This window comes from Carex rostrata, chromosome 8, assembly GCF_964058835.1.
Source record: "Carex rostrata chromosome 8, lpCarRost1.2, whole genome shotgun sequence".
Taxonomy (NCBI): Eukaryota; Viridiplantae; Streptophyta; class Magnoliopsida; order Poales; family Cyperaceae; genus Carex; species Carex rostrata.
In genome coordinates, this window is record NC_135925.1 from 3870636 (window position 1) to 3888236 (window position 17601).

The following is a 17601-nucleotide window of genomic DNA, read 5'->3' on the forward strand; positions in this document are numbered from 1 at the left end:
TCTCCTCTGTATATATATAATCTAGAGTTTGGCTAGTATAACATCAGTGTCATTTCAACCTATATAACACCAACTCTAAAACCTATTAAATCGACTTTAAACGGTGAATCTAAACCGTTCAAACCGATCTACTTCATTAGTTGTGCGTTTACATGCAAAATTTATAACTTTTCGAATTTATTTAGTATTAAGTCAAGTGGTCAAATATGTGAGTTTTTAAATTAATTTTAATACATTAATTTTTCAATATTTTTGCCGCTTGATTTGATACTAAAATAACTCGAAAATATAAAAAAATTGTATGTAAACGCATCACTCGTAATGTAAATCGGTTTGAACAGTTTGAATTAGTCGTTCGATGTCAATTTCATAGGTTTTAAAATTAGTGTTATATAGACTGAAATGACACTGATGTTATATTAGCCAAACTCTATAATCTAAGCACAGCGACTGTACCAACTTAATTTTATTTGTTTTCTCAAACAAACAGTCACTAATTTTTGGACCCTTATGGGGTGACCTGAATCATTGCATGCAACTCAAAAAGTACATATTGGTTTGTGGTCTCTGTTGTCATTCCCGCACTGTCCCATGTGCTCTTCTCTCTCTCTCTCTATCTTCTCCTTCAGCAAAATTTACGTAGTGGCCCATGTTTTTGTGTAAATTTAGAAATCCACCTGGCATATACCAGCTTTATTTTTGGCTCCGTGCGGATAATCAAATGATATCTTGTATCGGGTGTCTCACCATTGTCAAAGACATGGGTCGCATTCTCTTTGACAGCATCTTTAATCTTACAGGGAATCAAATCTGCTGCTATTCTCTTTCTATGAACGATAACCTAGTATTCTTGTTTTTTCAAATCTAAACATTCAATTTTTTCGAAAACGAATCTCAAAGCAACTTTTTTCAGAACTTTTTTGTACGGGCATCTCAAAATAATTCAATGACTGAATTTAAAAAAAACAGAAATAGCAAAAACATTGTTCATGCATAAAATAACAATAGATTTTGATCTATCTAATAGTGGTGTTCAAATATCTACTGTCAATATATATATATATGATGACAGTAAGTTACCTTAATTTAAATCTGAACCATTAAATGTACCGATATCGAAAGTTGAGGTTATTAATTTCTAACTTTCTATATATCTTTGTGTCCTTAAACAACCGAACATCATATTTTAAATCTTTCACCTACAGATTAAAATAACCGAACATCGATTCCTTAATGTTTCTTAAGATTTTAATTCTTCACTCTTAATTTCTTGTTGCTGAACAGTTCCCCTGGATGATCTGACGGCCAAGAAAGAAGAAAGGTCTGGTATATTGGTGCACAAAAAATGTTTATCTTTGGGCAGAACGTGTAGCAACTATATATGCACCCGGCAGCTAAAAATATATATAAATGAAATCGTAGCCATTCAATGAATCGGACGGCTGACACAAGGAGTATGGCACATTGCTGCCATTATAATAATGACAGCGGATGTGAACTCACTCGAGAGATAAAAGGGTAAAGCCGTAAGGGAGATCTGAAGAGAGAGAGAGAGAGAGTGATGTTTTCCAGTGGCGTTGTAATATGTGGCCAAAAAGATAGTCTAGCTACAATATTCTACATTATCTGCATTGATGAATCGATTATATATATGATAATAATTGTACAGTCTATTGTATCTAATTTAATTTAGTCTTCTCAATGAAATTACACATAAAATCCGAACTCTATGTCTACAAAAATCAATCAATATGAGTTTGTATATATAGGTATCTCATTTATTTGATTAAATTAATGTCAGCCAGATATTTGTACTTGTAATATAACTAAGCCATCCTATATATATGTATGCAACAATCCATCTCCACTGTAGTCTACGTAGATATATATGTATATATATACGCTAGCTAGATATATAGCCCATCAACGTACACAAAAGTAGATCTTGGTTGGATAGGTTCTATTTCTTATTTTTCTCCTTTCATTATTTTAATTTGTATATGAAAAAGGTCTCCACCTTTCCCTGCCTCCTCACGTGTAACCTTCTCCTCTACACCATTTCAACGTCTCTCCAATCCAGACCCCCCTCCCCAACACCTTTTTTTCTCTCTAAAGTGGGCTTTTGGTGCCAATTGTTTGTAGTATTATCTTTTCTTCTCTCAAACCTAATGCACCCAACACCTTAATTCCAAATGTGAGATTTCTTGAGAGAGATGTAGAAAGTGCATCAATAACCTCTGAATATTCAGTTAAGATACAAGAGAAAAATCTAAAAAGCCATGACACTAGAAACACTAGCCTCAAATGACCTCCCAACATTCCTCATATATGATACCATCAATGCCACACAAGCACTTCAAAATAACTACCCCACCTCCTCCAATGCAAGCATATTGCTCAACAATGCTGACCTGGAAGCCAGCAAGGTTACCCTGCTTTGCGCGCCACCAACCAACACGATACTGGCGGGTAGCACCGCAACCGCTACAGCACAGACGGCAGTGCAGAGCAGAAGGAAGAAGAGGCGAAGAGCGAGGACTTGCAAAAATAAGGAGGATGCCGAGAGTCAGAGGATGACGCACATTGCCGTTGAAAGGAACCGTCGGCGCCAGATGAACGAGTATTTGGCTGTACTGCGGTCGCTCATGCCAGATTCGTACATCCAAAGAGTATTTACTATTTCATCTTTTATCTTTCACATTTTGTCTTCTGATGATAAATCTTTTTCTTTATATGTGCAATTGTGCATATATTTTGTATTTAGTTAAAGTACAAAATATATCCACAATTGTTACAAAATTGCAGTACTAATTAATTTAAGCAGCATTGTTTGCTTAAGGCTAGCTGGTTATTACCAACCGAAAATATATACTTCAAAATAAATTTGTTACAAAAAGTTCATAAATGATTACAATATAGAGATGAAAGAAGGGGAAAAAAATTAGATAAAACTAATTAAAGGTATGAAACACAATTAAAAAGCACATATAAGCTACACAACTGAAGTTAACCTAACAATTTGGTCTTGCTTAAAATTTTAGGCAGCATTGTTGTATTTTCTCAAAAAAATTACAACTTTTAATTTGGGCATGTTTCATAGCAATTATGTGCCCTTGTTAGTAAGATTCAATTCTTTTTTTTTTTTTTTTTTTGTGTTGGCTGTTGATAGAAAAAAATCATTCATGTCTAAAGGCACCCTCATACATTTTTTAAATTCTCTCCTTGTCTCTGTCATGTTGGTTTCCAAAAAACATACATTGCAGTTCATGGAGGGAATCTTTCCTATACAAGAAAAGTTAGGTTGTCACAAGTTCTTTATGAATAGTATTATTCTCTAACTACAGGACCAGTTTCCCTTGTTTATGTCATTCTTTATCAATATTTTATTATATTAATAGCTTTTATCTCAAGTATATTCAATAAATATATGCAAACCTAAACTGAAAAGCTGATGACATTATCCACATTTATTGAAGTGCAATTAATGCGCTCTCCAATCATTACCTCATTAATACCAAGTACTTGTTCATTATTCCTTAATTTTATAAAAAAAAATTAATATAACTTGTCCAATTAATATTTTATGATTTGCCATCTGAAGGGTGACCAAGCTTCAATTGTTGGTGGAGCAATTGATTTTGTGAAGGAGTTGGAGCAACTCCTCCAATCTCTAGAAGCTCAAAAGAGAGCACTTGTGCAAGAACAGAAAGGCGCCAATCCTACCGTCGATTCCACCAGCAACGCAACCAAGTTTGACATCGAGTCTCCCCCATTTTCACAGTTCTTCTCCTATCCGCAATACATATGGTGTCACGCGCCAAGAGATTGCCCGGTCCCAGCCGAGCACCAACAGTCTGTTGTTGCTGATATAGAGGTAACTCTAATTGAAACACATGCAAATATTCGAATAATGTCGCCCCGTCGACCCGGGCAGCTATTAAAAATGGTGGCAGGGCTACAGACGCTGCGGCTCACTATTTTGCACCTCAATGTGACAGCAATGGATGCAATGGTGCTCTACTCGCTTAGCGTTAAGGTACGGAACTCTTGTTGGTGCTTTGTGTTTTAATTTTGTTCTTTTTTACTATTTATAAGGTAATTATTGCGGACAATTAATGTTTGGAACAATCTAAAAAGGTATTCTCAATTATTTCAAGGACCCCACATAAAAGTTATGTCGACTACCTTTTACAAAATCGCCTGTTGTTCAACTTAGATTGTAGCTAGGCTAAGTGGATTTTTTCTTGGTTTTGGCCTTGTGGGGGGTGCAGGGTGGTTTAAATTAATTGTTATAAGAGACCTGTTTAGCTGATAAATGTTCAACAAAATATCAACTTAATTCCCTCCAACTAGCTAGTATCGATATCTCATAATCATAATAATAATAATAAATATTAATATTAATATTAATAATAATAAATATTAATATTAATAATAATAATAATAATAAATATTAATATTAATAATAATAATAAATATTAATATTAATAATAATAATAAATATTAATATTAATAATAATATTAATATTAATATTAATATTAATAATAATATTAATATTAATATTAATATTAATAAAAATTATAATTATAATTATCATCATCATCATCATAACAACAACAACAACAACAACAACAACAATAATAATAATAATAATAATAAGAAGAACAATAAGAATAAGAAGAAGCTATTGTGTGCACACGCCACAAAGAATTCCTAAAAAATTGATTTTTTTTTTTTCAGTTCCTATAGAGTTTTCTTAAGGAAATGATTTTTTTTTATTCTGCAATACATCTTGTACCTTACATTATTTTTATATAATTTATATAACTAAAAAAATTCTATGCACATGTCAAGATGCTTTTTTTAACATGAAGTGAATATATATATATATATATATATATATACATATATTATTTTAATAAGGACAGCTTAATAAACCGTATTCATAACTAGGGACAGATTTAGTATGATTAAATGGGGTCAATTGACCCATTAATTTATTTTCAAAATTTTATTGTTTATATATAATTTCTATATATTTTAGAGTAAATACTATAAATATTGTAATATTGATCTTCATTCACAGTATAATTTTTTTTATAATTAATTTCCATTGCAGTATTTGACACTCATAACTTGAAAGTCTGGCTCCGTATTCATAAAAAAAAAAAAAAAAAAAAAAAAATTGGGTATCAAGTTACTCTTTTGCTGATGTGTCGTTTCATTTGGGAGGGGCCAATAATTTACGTGCACTAAGTCAGATGATGATTTGGAAACCAATCCACGATGAAATCATTGTATTTTCGTGTCTGCAGACCTGTCAGAAATTCCCCGTTTGCGCAACTTTTTGCTTTTGTTTCTGATATTTGGGTTTTCAATGTACATTTACTTTAATGAAACTGTACTTATTGGGACCAATGCAAATCCCTTTTTATTAGGGATCTAAATCTATCTACTGCTATTCTCGAGCATAAATAGTAACTCTACTATTTTTGTTTTTTTTAAATTCAGTCACCAAATTGTTTCGAGATGTACATGTTCACAGAAAAGTTCTTAAAAAAAATTGCTTTGAGATTCGTTTTTGAAAAAAATTTGAACGGTTGAATTCAAAAAAACTGAAATAGCAGAGTTACTGTTCACGAAAAGATGATAGCAGTGGATTTGAATTCTCTATAGTTGATCTTCCTTCTATGATTTTTTTTTGAAGAATCTTATAGCATAGATGATGTTTACATGAATATAGATTTTAAGAAAGCAATTTTTGCTTCCTACACCACACGAATCATACACAATGTTATTTTTGCTTTTATAGTTTGTGCTTTGCATGAAACCAAAACTGATTTGTTAATATCTTTAAGATGTAAGCTAGCCAGCAATGAATCATTCAATATGTTGTCTTGTAAGATGAACTTAAGTCTTGCTTCCCATCATTTCTTTCAATTTCTTTCTGTCTCTCTATCATTCAAGATTTCTGAATTGAAGGAAATTTGTACGGTACAAGGGGATCCATCAATAGTAGTGGTCTTATTAGTGTTACTTTTGACCATGCTGAGAAAGAGACTTCTGATGGTGATGCTATTCCTATTTCCTTTTTGGGTCAACATATATATTTCTATGTTTAATTTGAACATCTTTACTAATTATACTTTTCGGATAAAATTAATTATTGTAATCTGTACTTTACAAACTTTTTGCTTTTAGACATTATAGAGAGTCAAATTTTTGTGTCAAAAATCATAATAAATAGTATATACATGGTGAAAACAAGTACATTTTGGTGATGAACTGTTCGGATCATGTTGAACGGTTCGAATCATAATAAATATTATATACATGGCGAAAACAAGTGCAAAAATTCTAAAATATGTAAACTTTAGTTTGCAACTACATATTCATATAGAGATCATGTTGAACAGTTCGGATCGACCGTTAAGATTTTGAAAACTCAAATATTGAGCCGTTGCACGGAGGCTCTCTATGCTACGCGTAGCATATTAGCATTTTCCTATATATATATATTTATATTTTAGACATCTTTACTAATTATATTTTTCGAATAAAATTAATTATTGTAATATTTACTTTACAAAATTTTTGCTTTCAGGCATTATAGAGGAGTCCGCATCCTCTGCATTAACTCAAAAGATTCTTTTTTGAGTTACTGCAGAGGATACGAACTCATTATAGAGAGTCAAATTTTGGTATCATAAATCATAATAAATATTATATACATGGTGAATAAATTGGATCTCAAACAAAATAAGTGCATTTTGGTGATGAGTAACAAATGCTTTATTTGACATAGTAAAAACAATTGTCTGGGAATCTTTTTGCATTGTCTTTCATTGTTGCACTGATATCTAACAGAGTCAAGACAAAGGACATATGCTCCTCTGCTCTTTGATTTTTAAAAAGCTTTAACTTGACATTAACTATTGGTTGTATTAAAAAAAAATATTAGAAATGGACAATAACTGGTCTGATTTACACCAAATGGAATCTAGACTACCACAAAGAACTCAAAGCTAACTGCTGGCCTCCACTTGGAGAAGATTCTCTTTCTTTTCCTTTTCATATTGTTCCAATGTTCCTTGACCAACTTTTTTTTTATTTATTTCTTCCTTTAAATACTTCTCTCAGAATGAAATGTAGTTCTACTGAATTAATGTATGCAACTTGCCAAACAACAGGAAGAAGAAACAAAAAAAAGAAAAAAAAACTGTCAGTAATGGTGATTGGTCAAAGAGAGCATCAATTGCTCCATAATTAATCTACACTATTTAGAGCACTATTATGTATCTTCTGATTGGTCAAAGACAGAATCAATTGCTCCATAATCTACACTATTTAGAGATATTATGTATCTTCTACAATAGTATTAATATTCCCTACAAGGCTTTGATTGTTTAAATCTAAAATTTTGTACTTTTAGGTGGAGGAAGGATGCAATCTGACAACAGTAGATGATATAGCAGCTGCTGTACACCATATTTTGACTCTAATCCAAGCGGAAATGGTGGCTATGAATCCATAATAACCTCAGCTTTTAATCATTTAATTTTATTATATCTTTTTAGAAAAATTTATTAATTTCCTAAGTTTTCCCACAATATGCAGTACTACTAGGAATTTAGGTTTCCCTGATTAGTAAGATAAGTGGGTCCCTTTTTAACTTGTAGAATTGGCCCAGTTCTCTGTAACCCAATAAGATCGTTTGTAGACTTCACTAGAAAATTATATATATGGGTTGTGTGTTTCAATATTTACTTTTTATGGTGGCTATTGTGGAAATAAATCTGTTGCGATTCCGGAAATGGTAACTTTGAAATTCATGCTTTTTTGAATCCAACTGTCTAATTTTTTCTGTATAAGCATATCAAAAGCTACTTTTCTATGCACATATCTCGAAACAATTCGACAGCTAGATTTGAAAAAGCAGGGATTTTATAGTATTGTTCACAAGTGAAGGATCGCAGCAGATTTGGATCCGGTTATGGTAATATGCATATGTATCGACTCGTACTAGGGATTCATATCTCTATTTATATAGTTTAAACAGTCGATCTGAACTGCTAAACATGAGCTCCATATCAAATGTACTTCGAAATTGAATTTTGTAATTCACTACTTTTAGATAGTGAAAAAAATAGTAAAAAAACCTAAAAACATTTAGTATGCAAGTAGGGGTGGGTAAATCGCTCATAACTCGTGAGCCGCTCATAACTCGTGAGCCGCTCATAACTCACTCATTAAAAGTTCGCCTAAACTCACTCATTTATCCGCACATTTAAACTCGCTCATTAACAACTCGCTCATTTACTTAATGAGCGAGCATGAGCATGACTCAACTCGCTCATTAAGAATTTGCCACATTTAATCTTGTGTAATTCTGTGTAACATCAATCTTGTCTCATTAAGATTGATAGATAGTGAGCATAGTTATTCTATTTTTGTAATATGTTGATTGTTGTCTGTTGATGCTACTGTGAAAGTATTACACTTTGTTGGATGATACTGTTGATTTTTGTTATATTCTATTATTGTTTGTTGGACGATGGTTGTGAAAGTATTACTGTTGAAGTGTTGATGATACTGTTGATTTTTGTAATATTATTATATTTTTGTTGGATTTTTATTATATTTTATTTAAATGAATTATGACAATTTGTTGGATTTTGTTATGATGACTTTTAACAAATTTTGTTATGCGTGGGCACACTATATAATTTTGTTATGAGTCATAAGTCATAACTCGTGAGCCGCTCATAACTCGCTCATTTACAACTCGCTCATTTATCCGCTCATTTAAACTCGCTCATTTACTTAATGAGCGAGCATGAGCATACCCTAACTCGCTCATTAATCACCCCTATATGCAAGTACATTTTCATATGGTGATCATGTTGGGCTGTTGAGATTGATTATTTAGACTTTGAAAATGAAGATATTTGTCCAAAGCAGAGGCCGCTTCATAATATGCATATTACTATAATCTCACTCTTTATTTATTTTTATTTTTTTAAATAACATATTACAGCTACCATTAGTATATGAGATATACCATATTAATATTGGAGTAGAACTTGCTCCTAAGTTTCACCAATTCTCTTTGTAAACTCAACTCTAAAATTTATTGAATTGACTTCAAATGATGAATCTGAACTGCTGATATCTGTCTACCTTACGAGTGATGTATCTACATGCAAAAAAAATTGAACTTTCAAATTAATTTAATTAGTATAAAGTCAAGTGGTCCAAAATAAATGGATTTCACCAGTTCGGATTCGTCATTTGAAGTCAATCTGATAGATTTTAGAGTTGAGTTCACAAAAAGAATTGGGTAACTTAGGATCATCCTAGTTCTACTCTTAATACTGTGGTTCTTGGCAGAAGATGTAATTGGTATGGCATCATGTATCTTCTGTTGTTCTCCATAGTAGTAGGATTATCTTTTTTGGGTTTTGGACCTTTTGGTGCCAATATCTTATTTAAAACCAACGGTTCAGATTAACCCGCCTATATCATTCATCAGGAGGTGTTAATGTGTATGAGTCTATCGACGGTTGTTAGCTAAGATTAGTTGAATTTAGATGGTTTAAAAGATGTTACGTAAATGCAAAGAACATTGGACAGCCGACAGCGTAACAAAACCATCAGCTGAAGGAAATCAGCGGCAACAGCGCACCAAAACGTACAATCAGCATCGACTGATTGGAAAATTTCAGATGGAAACCAGACAAGTGCTGCATGAGGAGATGTACATGCAGTACATCAAGCACTGTTCAATGAACTGTGAATCCATTGTGGAACCAAACATTTCCAATTTACCACAACTAATGAGGGAGCCACTTTTACTTCTTTTTTTTAAATTAAAGTGGTATATACCACCGATTTCATATTGAAATCACAAACTTGATACCAAAAATTACATCTGTTCTTACAACCATAACAACAAAATATTAACAAAATATAAAAGAAATACCACTGACAAGTATATGACAGAATTTTGCATAAAAGACCCCACAAATGCCCTAATCATGCTAGCTAAACAATTTCATCCTAGTTCACTATATCCTCTTCATCCCTTCCTTTTCCAGACATTGGAGATAGAGGGTTGTCATCTCCAGAACCCTGCAGTTCCTCTGAACTACCCATTTGGGCAATAGACAATAAAAGGTCCACTACTTGAGTCAATTTTGGGCTTGTTTCATCTTCCTCCTGAATTTGATCTGGGAGATCCTTAATATCAAAAGAGAGCATTAGACATAATTTAAAAAATAAATTATCTAATCTAGATTGACACAAAAAACTAGCTAATAAAATAATTCTTGCACCAATAGATTTAATAGGTAGGAGCCTAGGGGGATAGCATCATTAAAACAAATTCTATTTCTTTCCAACCAAATGGTCCACAAGATAGATCCTCTTAACAGCTCAACTAATTCATGATTTGCATAAAACAATAGATATATAATTCTTAGATGGTCTAATTCATGATTTGCCTGATTTGCTTCTTAATTTGGAAAGAATTTCTCAAGAAATCAAAGAAAAGAAAAACAATAGATGATCCATTACCAGTTCCCTAATGGCCTTGTGTTGCAATCTTCTCAAGAGAGGATTTGTAGGATCACCATATAATATATTCAGGCTCTTTCGTTTATACTTGTATTGAACTGAAAATCAATATATTCTGATAGAACCATGCCGCCTCCACCACCTCCATCTATGAAATTTACTGGGCCTACAATTAAATTAGAGCCCAACTATATGATCTTAGTACACTGGGATAAATTGGGCCGTAAAGCCCGGCCTGAATACAGATCCGCGCTATGTTTGGGACGAATCTTGTGCAGCCCAATATTCGGTAAGATATATAAAATTAAGATTTTTTTTTATTTATTATTATCTCGATTTATCGTTTATCGAGAAGGATAGTAAGAATTTTTTTTTGTTAGCTTATCAAATAAGAATACGAATACAATGTATTTCATATTAATTACTCGATTTTTTTTAAAGAATACTTTATAAAGTAATTGTTATATAAAAATCATATATGCTAATTTTTTATGCATTCATTTAACTATATAAAATATTATTATCATGTCATTGATTTGTATATAATATTTTGTACATTTTTATTTAGTTAGTTATTTATGGCAGGGTTGAGTTACATAACATTTTATATTATTATATGTATTTGAGAATAATGTGATCACTAATTATATTAAATTATAGGACTTATTAATTTATTTCGAAATTAATATTAATAGGTACTGATTAAGGGTAAGATACGATATAAGTTCAATACTGTATCGGCAAAGATATGATACAATTGGCTGTTTCCAACAATAAGAAAAGAAAACTTTTTATCGAATTGTGTTTGATTGACAAAATTATGTCAGATGTGAAAGGTACAGGAGGTGAAAGTTTTAATCTTGTATCATTGTAATTAATATAATCGGTTTTCCTTCCAATTTGGATCCTATCAGATGGAAAGAAATTTTGTTTCAAATGTTTTTAGAAAAAATAACACATGCTCAACCTGTCAACCATATATTTTACATATATAATTGTCATACAAGTTTTTTGTCACAATCCTACAACAGCTACCAAATTTCCTATTAACCTTATAAATTTTAATCAACTAAACAAGAAATAAGACGTAAAAGAAAGTTAAATTTATTTTTTCTCATTAATCATCTAAACACGAAGAAATTAAATACATTCATTTTCTTTTCTATTCCATTCCATTTCCTTCTATTCTTCACCACCCTTTCCTTTCTTTAACACTCCATCCAAACATGACGCAAGACTCTTACTTCTGAGGGAATTAATTTATTTTGTTAAATCCTTAGCACCATGTTTGGTTGTGGACTAAATAGTGGAATAAGAGCTTTAAACCTCAGTTGTTCCATCAAACAAGCATTGAATAGGTTGGCCTAACTAAGCGTAAACCTAAAGTTAAGTTGGCTTAAATGTGCCTAAACTAAACCACCTATTGAGATGCCTTAACTTTCTAGAGGCGTAAATTGAAGTGATGGCAAACATTTGGAAATTTCACCTTTCCATTTCTATCGTCACTATTATATATTATGAATCCCTCCATTTTCACTATTATCACCTATAAACGTATTTAAATATTTTCTTTATATTTTGATTGTAACTTTAATTATGTATAAACTTATTCTATTGTATGACTTTTGTAAGACTATTTACATTTTGGTTGTTGCTTCTTTGTGTTAAAGTATGAGTTTGAATAATGTATGGTTTTTATCAGTGTTCTAAATAGCGCGCTATAGTGTTTTTGGACCCTAAACGCTAAACTATGGCATCAACACACGCTATTTGAGCTACAGACGTTATAGCGGTAATAGCGGTCCGCTATAGCGCATAGCGTATAGCGCAAATAGCGCGCGTTATGTAACATGAGCTGTTTTTTTTTTCTTTTCAATTTATATGGGGTTTAAATAAAGGCTCAGATTGGATTTTAACCGTGATATTTTTTTGCAATTGACGTACTAAGCTTTATATTAAACCAGGGTTCTAAATAGCTAGCTATAGCTTTTCCGGACCATAAACGCTAAGCTATAAGACAAAATTGCGCTAACTCAGCTAGGACCGCTATAGCTATAATAGCTAACCGCTATTACCGCTATATGAGACCCGCTATAGCTACCGCTATGCTACATGATTTTTTCTTTGCAATTTATATAGACTTCTGTACTTCTATTCTTATTGCTAATGCTACATAGTCTTCTACGATAAGTATACTAAACAAAACTATATGTTTCTATTTTTATTTGTGATTTATTCTATCATTCTATATCGAGAAATATTCAAATACTAATTCTTCATTTTGATTACTCTTTTTATAGTATTCATTTGTAAAATTATTATCGTTCGTTTCAATTGAAAGCTGATTTTGATTGTTATTATAATTATAAAATGTTTAAATATGTATATTGACTTCATTTACCTTATAAAATTAATTGCTCTTTGTCTGTTATAATATGTAATACCATGAAGTATAAAATTAAATAATGTTACTTTTTAAATTTTTTTTCCTTCTTATTTGTGTAATTGATAAAAAGTATAGACTTAGATTAGTTGTCATTTAGTTGTTACATCAATTCTCTAATATTGATTATGTTGATAATTAGTAGAAATATATAATATAAAGTTTGAAAAGGGAAAATCGCTATGTGTGATAGCTTCCGCTATAGCTACGCTATTCGCAATAGCTTTTTTTTTTATCTCCCCGCTATGCCGCTATAATCGCTATTTAGAACCTTGTATTAAACTATTAATTATTAAATAAGAGATCCATCAAATGAAATCAAATAAGGAAGCTACAGCACGCTATGCAACATTAGCTTTTTTTTTTCTTTTCAATTTATCTGGGCTTTAAATAAAGGCTCAGATTGAATATATTAAGATATTTCTTGAAGTAACAAAATGATACTTACTATATGGTAGTTTGAATATTTTGAATGGATTAAGGTAGTTAATTATGTCATGATGTCTAAGTTATTTTGAAATTTAAATAGAAAAAAGATAGAGTATGTCATGATGCTGAATATATTTTGAATAGAAAAATATCGATAGTTTATGGTATTAGTATTATTATGGATATTTTGAGTCGCAATTTGGACTTTGTATTGGTTCAATATGAATATTATAATTTTTTAATCAATTTGATATTATTTATTGTTCTATGAGACTTACATAATGTTGATATTTAAGTACAAATATATGATATATTTTTTTATAAAAATAAGAAAACGCTATGTGGCATAGCTTTCGCTATAGCTTTTTTTGTAGGTTTTCTGCTATGACGCGATAAACGCTATTTAGAACCTTGATTTTCATTGAATATGTACTTTTGATACATATAAAAAAAATCACTCGACATGATGCATATTTCATTTTTGTTTTTAACGTTTAAGTATACATGGTTCTAGTATGCAATTTTATTTGAGTACTTCTTTATTTATTTTTTTGAGAAAACAATCTTTCTGTTTTAGTAGCAATTTTATTATAAAAATAAAAAAATTATGTCTTAAGTCATCAAACTCTTATCAAATAAAGAATAGCTTAAGTCAAAACTATAAATTTAGACATCAATCATGGTGTAGTAGATTCCCATAATCCCGTTATCTCATGCTACAAAATATTTCCGATCCGACAAATATTGTATATATGCATCTGTTAGGTGACTTTGTATATGCCACAAAGTTTACCTAAACGAAAGCACGGCTCAACTCCACCAAAAACTTTAACGAACTTGTAAATTGAGAATAAAAGATTCTGTACGGATTTGTAAATTTAAATTTGAATTAAAATATTTTTTTATTTTACGATGTATTTTTATGTGAGAGGACGCATGTTTAATTCACGAAAATAACATTTAAAAAATATAGAGTGTACCGGATTCTTTAATAAAGAAAACATATTATGTATTATGTGCATCTATTTAATTAATTTTTCAGGAACATATGTCACACCATGTTCTCAACTCGTTATTTTAGCACTGCCAAAAGAATCATAATATTCATCCAAAGAAAATTAATGTACATATCTCTTCTTTAAATTGTAGTGTAGGAATTAAATGTAAAAGAAAAGGTAGAGTTTACGAAATTTTTGTTAAAAAAAAAATTACAACAAGACGCTGTAACTTAAAATTATATCTCTTCTCACAAATTGGGCCTAATATGTTTTCTCTCTCATGAAATGTTCGATTGTCACAAAATTATGCGGATGAGATTTTATGGATATGAGAATATTTATTTTTGGATATATATTGGAATGATTATGATTTTTTTTTTAAAATAAGCGATTGTAGTGTGCAATTAGTCGTGGAAAATTCAAATTTTGAAAAAAAAAATATCCTTGGAATATTGTATTTTTCATTTTGAAAGACTTGTTATCAAACTAAATTTCTATTTAATACTTATTAATATTTTTCTAATCAATTATAATAATCTAAATATAATAATTAACATATAATAAATTTAGAAAGATACACATGCAAAAAGTAAAGTGGCGAGTGAAAATGGATTTTTTTTTTTTTTTTTTTTTTTACAATGCTTAACATTGTAAAATAAAAAAACTGAAGTTTAGTTGATAAATAAAATGGAAAGAAGCTATTATCAATTAAAAATATAGAGAAAAGATATTACGGTGTTAATGTTGCGATGTGAAAAAAAAAATAATGAGGTACGAGCAAAAAATTATTTATGATGTAAAAGTTGTAAGATGAGATGCTTTATTCAATCTCATTTAGGGACTGTTTGACGGCAGCTCAAAAATTATTGTTCACGTGGAAAAAAAAAATTTACTCAGACTGGATTTTTTTTTTCAATGTGAACAATAATTTTTAGTTCAAAAATTTTGCAATCCCGTTCCATTCCTATTCCACCCTGTCCGCCGAACACGTCCTTAATGTTTTAGGACTTGTTCGATCAGTTGCTTTTACGGGGAATTAATCTCATGTGCATGTATGGATAAAAAATTCCTACTAATAAAATTCATTTGTCTATTCATTCATATATATTTTAGTGGTTATAATTAAAGTATGAATTTGTTTTCTCAAAAATAATTTTTTTTTATTTCTTTATATATGATTGTTCAGATCATAAATAAATGGACGGATGGACTTATTGACAGAAATTTCGTGTCCATTTAAAGATTTGATTTCTTTTTATGCAATTTAGTGAGATTTTATAAGCCATTAAAATAATATTCTCAGGGTCTCGTTCGGATAGCTCATTTGTTCCAACTTATTTTTCATTTTTTTCCCAAACAAATTTTTAATTCAACTGTTTTTCCAAACCGCTATTTCTCTCTCTCTCTTTTTCTCTTTCTCTCTTTCTCTCTATTGGCTTTCTACATTTTTTTTTCCAAGACCACACTCTCTCATCTCTCATCTCTCATCTCTCATCTCTCATCTCTCATTCATCACATCTTAATCACTAAGGCCATATTCGGCACCCTTCCTTAAGGGTGAAGGATTAAATTTTTAATCTTTACTAAGGAATTTGTGTTCGGTGAGAAATAAAGATTAAGAAGAAGTCTTTATGTAAATAAAATATACATTTTAGTATCCAAAGACCAATATGTCCCTCACATTGTTATTCACCTATTATCAATATCCAATCAGGAAAAAAATGTCCAATAAATTAATAAAACAAGGGAGCAAAAAATTTGTAGACAAACTAAAATTAAACAAACTTAACAAACTCTGAATTCGTTGCAATGATATTTTGCTAAATGAATTTATTAAACAAACTTCTTTTTTTTTTCTGAAAAGGCATAGGTTAAACAAACTATTCGAATCTGCTCGAATTAAACAATTTACTATTTTGAATCTGGAGCAATTCGAATCTGAAATTTCTATGTTGATTCTTTCTTCATTCCTTTCTAACAAAAATCTGATGCAAGCCTTTCTCTTTTACCATCCAATCAAGGAAGAAGATGAGTCACAAAAGAAAACTATTGGAATCACTAGGATAGAAGAACGATTGAAGAACGAAATAACCATAAAAAATTAAAGGTACGCCTGCAAGAAAAACGAAATAACCAAATCTGGCACTTCTTCATCTTAGAAAAACAAAATAACCATTAAAAATGTACTTGCAAAAACTATTGAACAAAGGTTCCCTGATTTCAGAACTGAAATTTCAATTAATAGAGAAAAATAGGATTAACCAAATCCATTGAAAAAATGTTCTTACAAAAACGAAACTCATCTCCATCAGTCAAGAAAGAAAATAATATCACTTTGATGGATGTCTATGGAGAGAGCATCTTAGACGAAAGCCACCTGTAACGTTGGATTTTCGAACTGGTCGTCGAAGAACCGACTATCTTGGCCGGAAGAACGAGATATATTTTTTCCCTCCACCTAGGGAACCGTGCGAAGCTGGAGAGAAGAAAGGAATATAAAATAATAAAAGGCAAAGGAGGGTCTAAGGAGCTCACCTTTTTCAGGGTATTATTGTCAAGAAAAAGAGCTAAGGAGGTTCTAAAGAAAGCAAATTTGCTAAGGAAGGGGTGAAGCCGACTTAAGAATTTCAACTAAGGAGGTGCTTTAATCCATCTAAAGGATCACATGTTCGTCTGGATTAAGGGTGATTAAAGCTAAAGGAAGACTAAGGAGGTTGTACCGAACATGTACTAAGTGCTTGTTCGGCTCGGTAGAATTAAGCTTCCTTAAAACTCCTTAAACTCTTAATCCGCGTTAATATGAATACTTTGTTCTATGAAATTTGTTACTTTTTTTTTCTTTTTCAAAGATTCACTTTATTTATACATTTAATGTTCTATTATTTATCATTTTTCATACTTACATGGTTAATAGTGTTACAGTTTTATAAAATATTCAAACTATTTTATTCAGAATCTCATATTATTGATATGAGAATTTTTTTTTCTTCTAATATTGTCGATCTCCCGTGTGACTACATAAGCGTTGCTTGCTTAACATTATTGACATGTGCATGTGTTTTATCAGTTTTTTTTAAGGGTGGCTGATACAGCTACTAGTCCGTAGGTGGTACAACTGTAATGGTAATTGTAATCAGTGTCTTTTGTTAGTAACA

General features: G+C 30.8%; 1 protein-coding gene across 1 annotated transcript; it reads left to right on the forward strand.

Annotated features, from left to right (window-relative positions):
- Positions 1-1965: 1965 nt before the first annotated feature.
- Positions 1966-7763, forward strand: LOC144558371 (transcription factor bHLH94-like). The gene is made up of 3 exons (XM_078307208.1): positions 1966-2669; positions 3602-4036; positions 7434-7763. The coding sequence occupies exons 1-3, from the start codon at positions 2280-2282 to the stop codon at positions 7533-7535; spliced, it is 927 nt and encodes a 308-aa protein (XP_078163334.1). The 5' UTR covers positions 1966-2279; the 3' UTR covers positions 7536-7763.
- The last annotated feature ends 9838 nt before the right edge of the window (positions 7764-17601 follow it).

Coding starts and splice junctions, on each gene's coding strand:
- LOC144558371 (XM_078307208.1), top strand. CDS start 2,280: ATGACACTAGAAACACTAGCCTCAAATGACCTCCCAACATTCCTCATA. Junction 2,670..3,601: donor CAGATTCGTACATCCAAAGA/GTATTTACTATT, acceptor TGCCATCTGAAG/GGTGACCAAGCTTCAATTGT. Junction 4,037..7,433: donor TCTACTCGCTTAGCGTTAAG/GTACGGAACTCT, acceptor TTGTACTTTTAG/GTGGAGGAAGGATGCAATCT.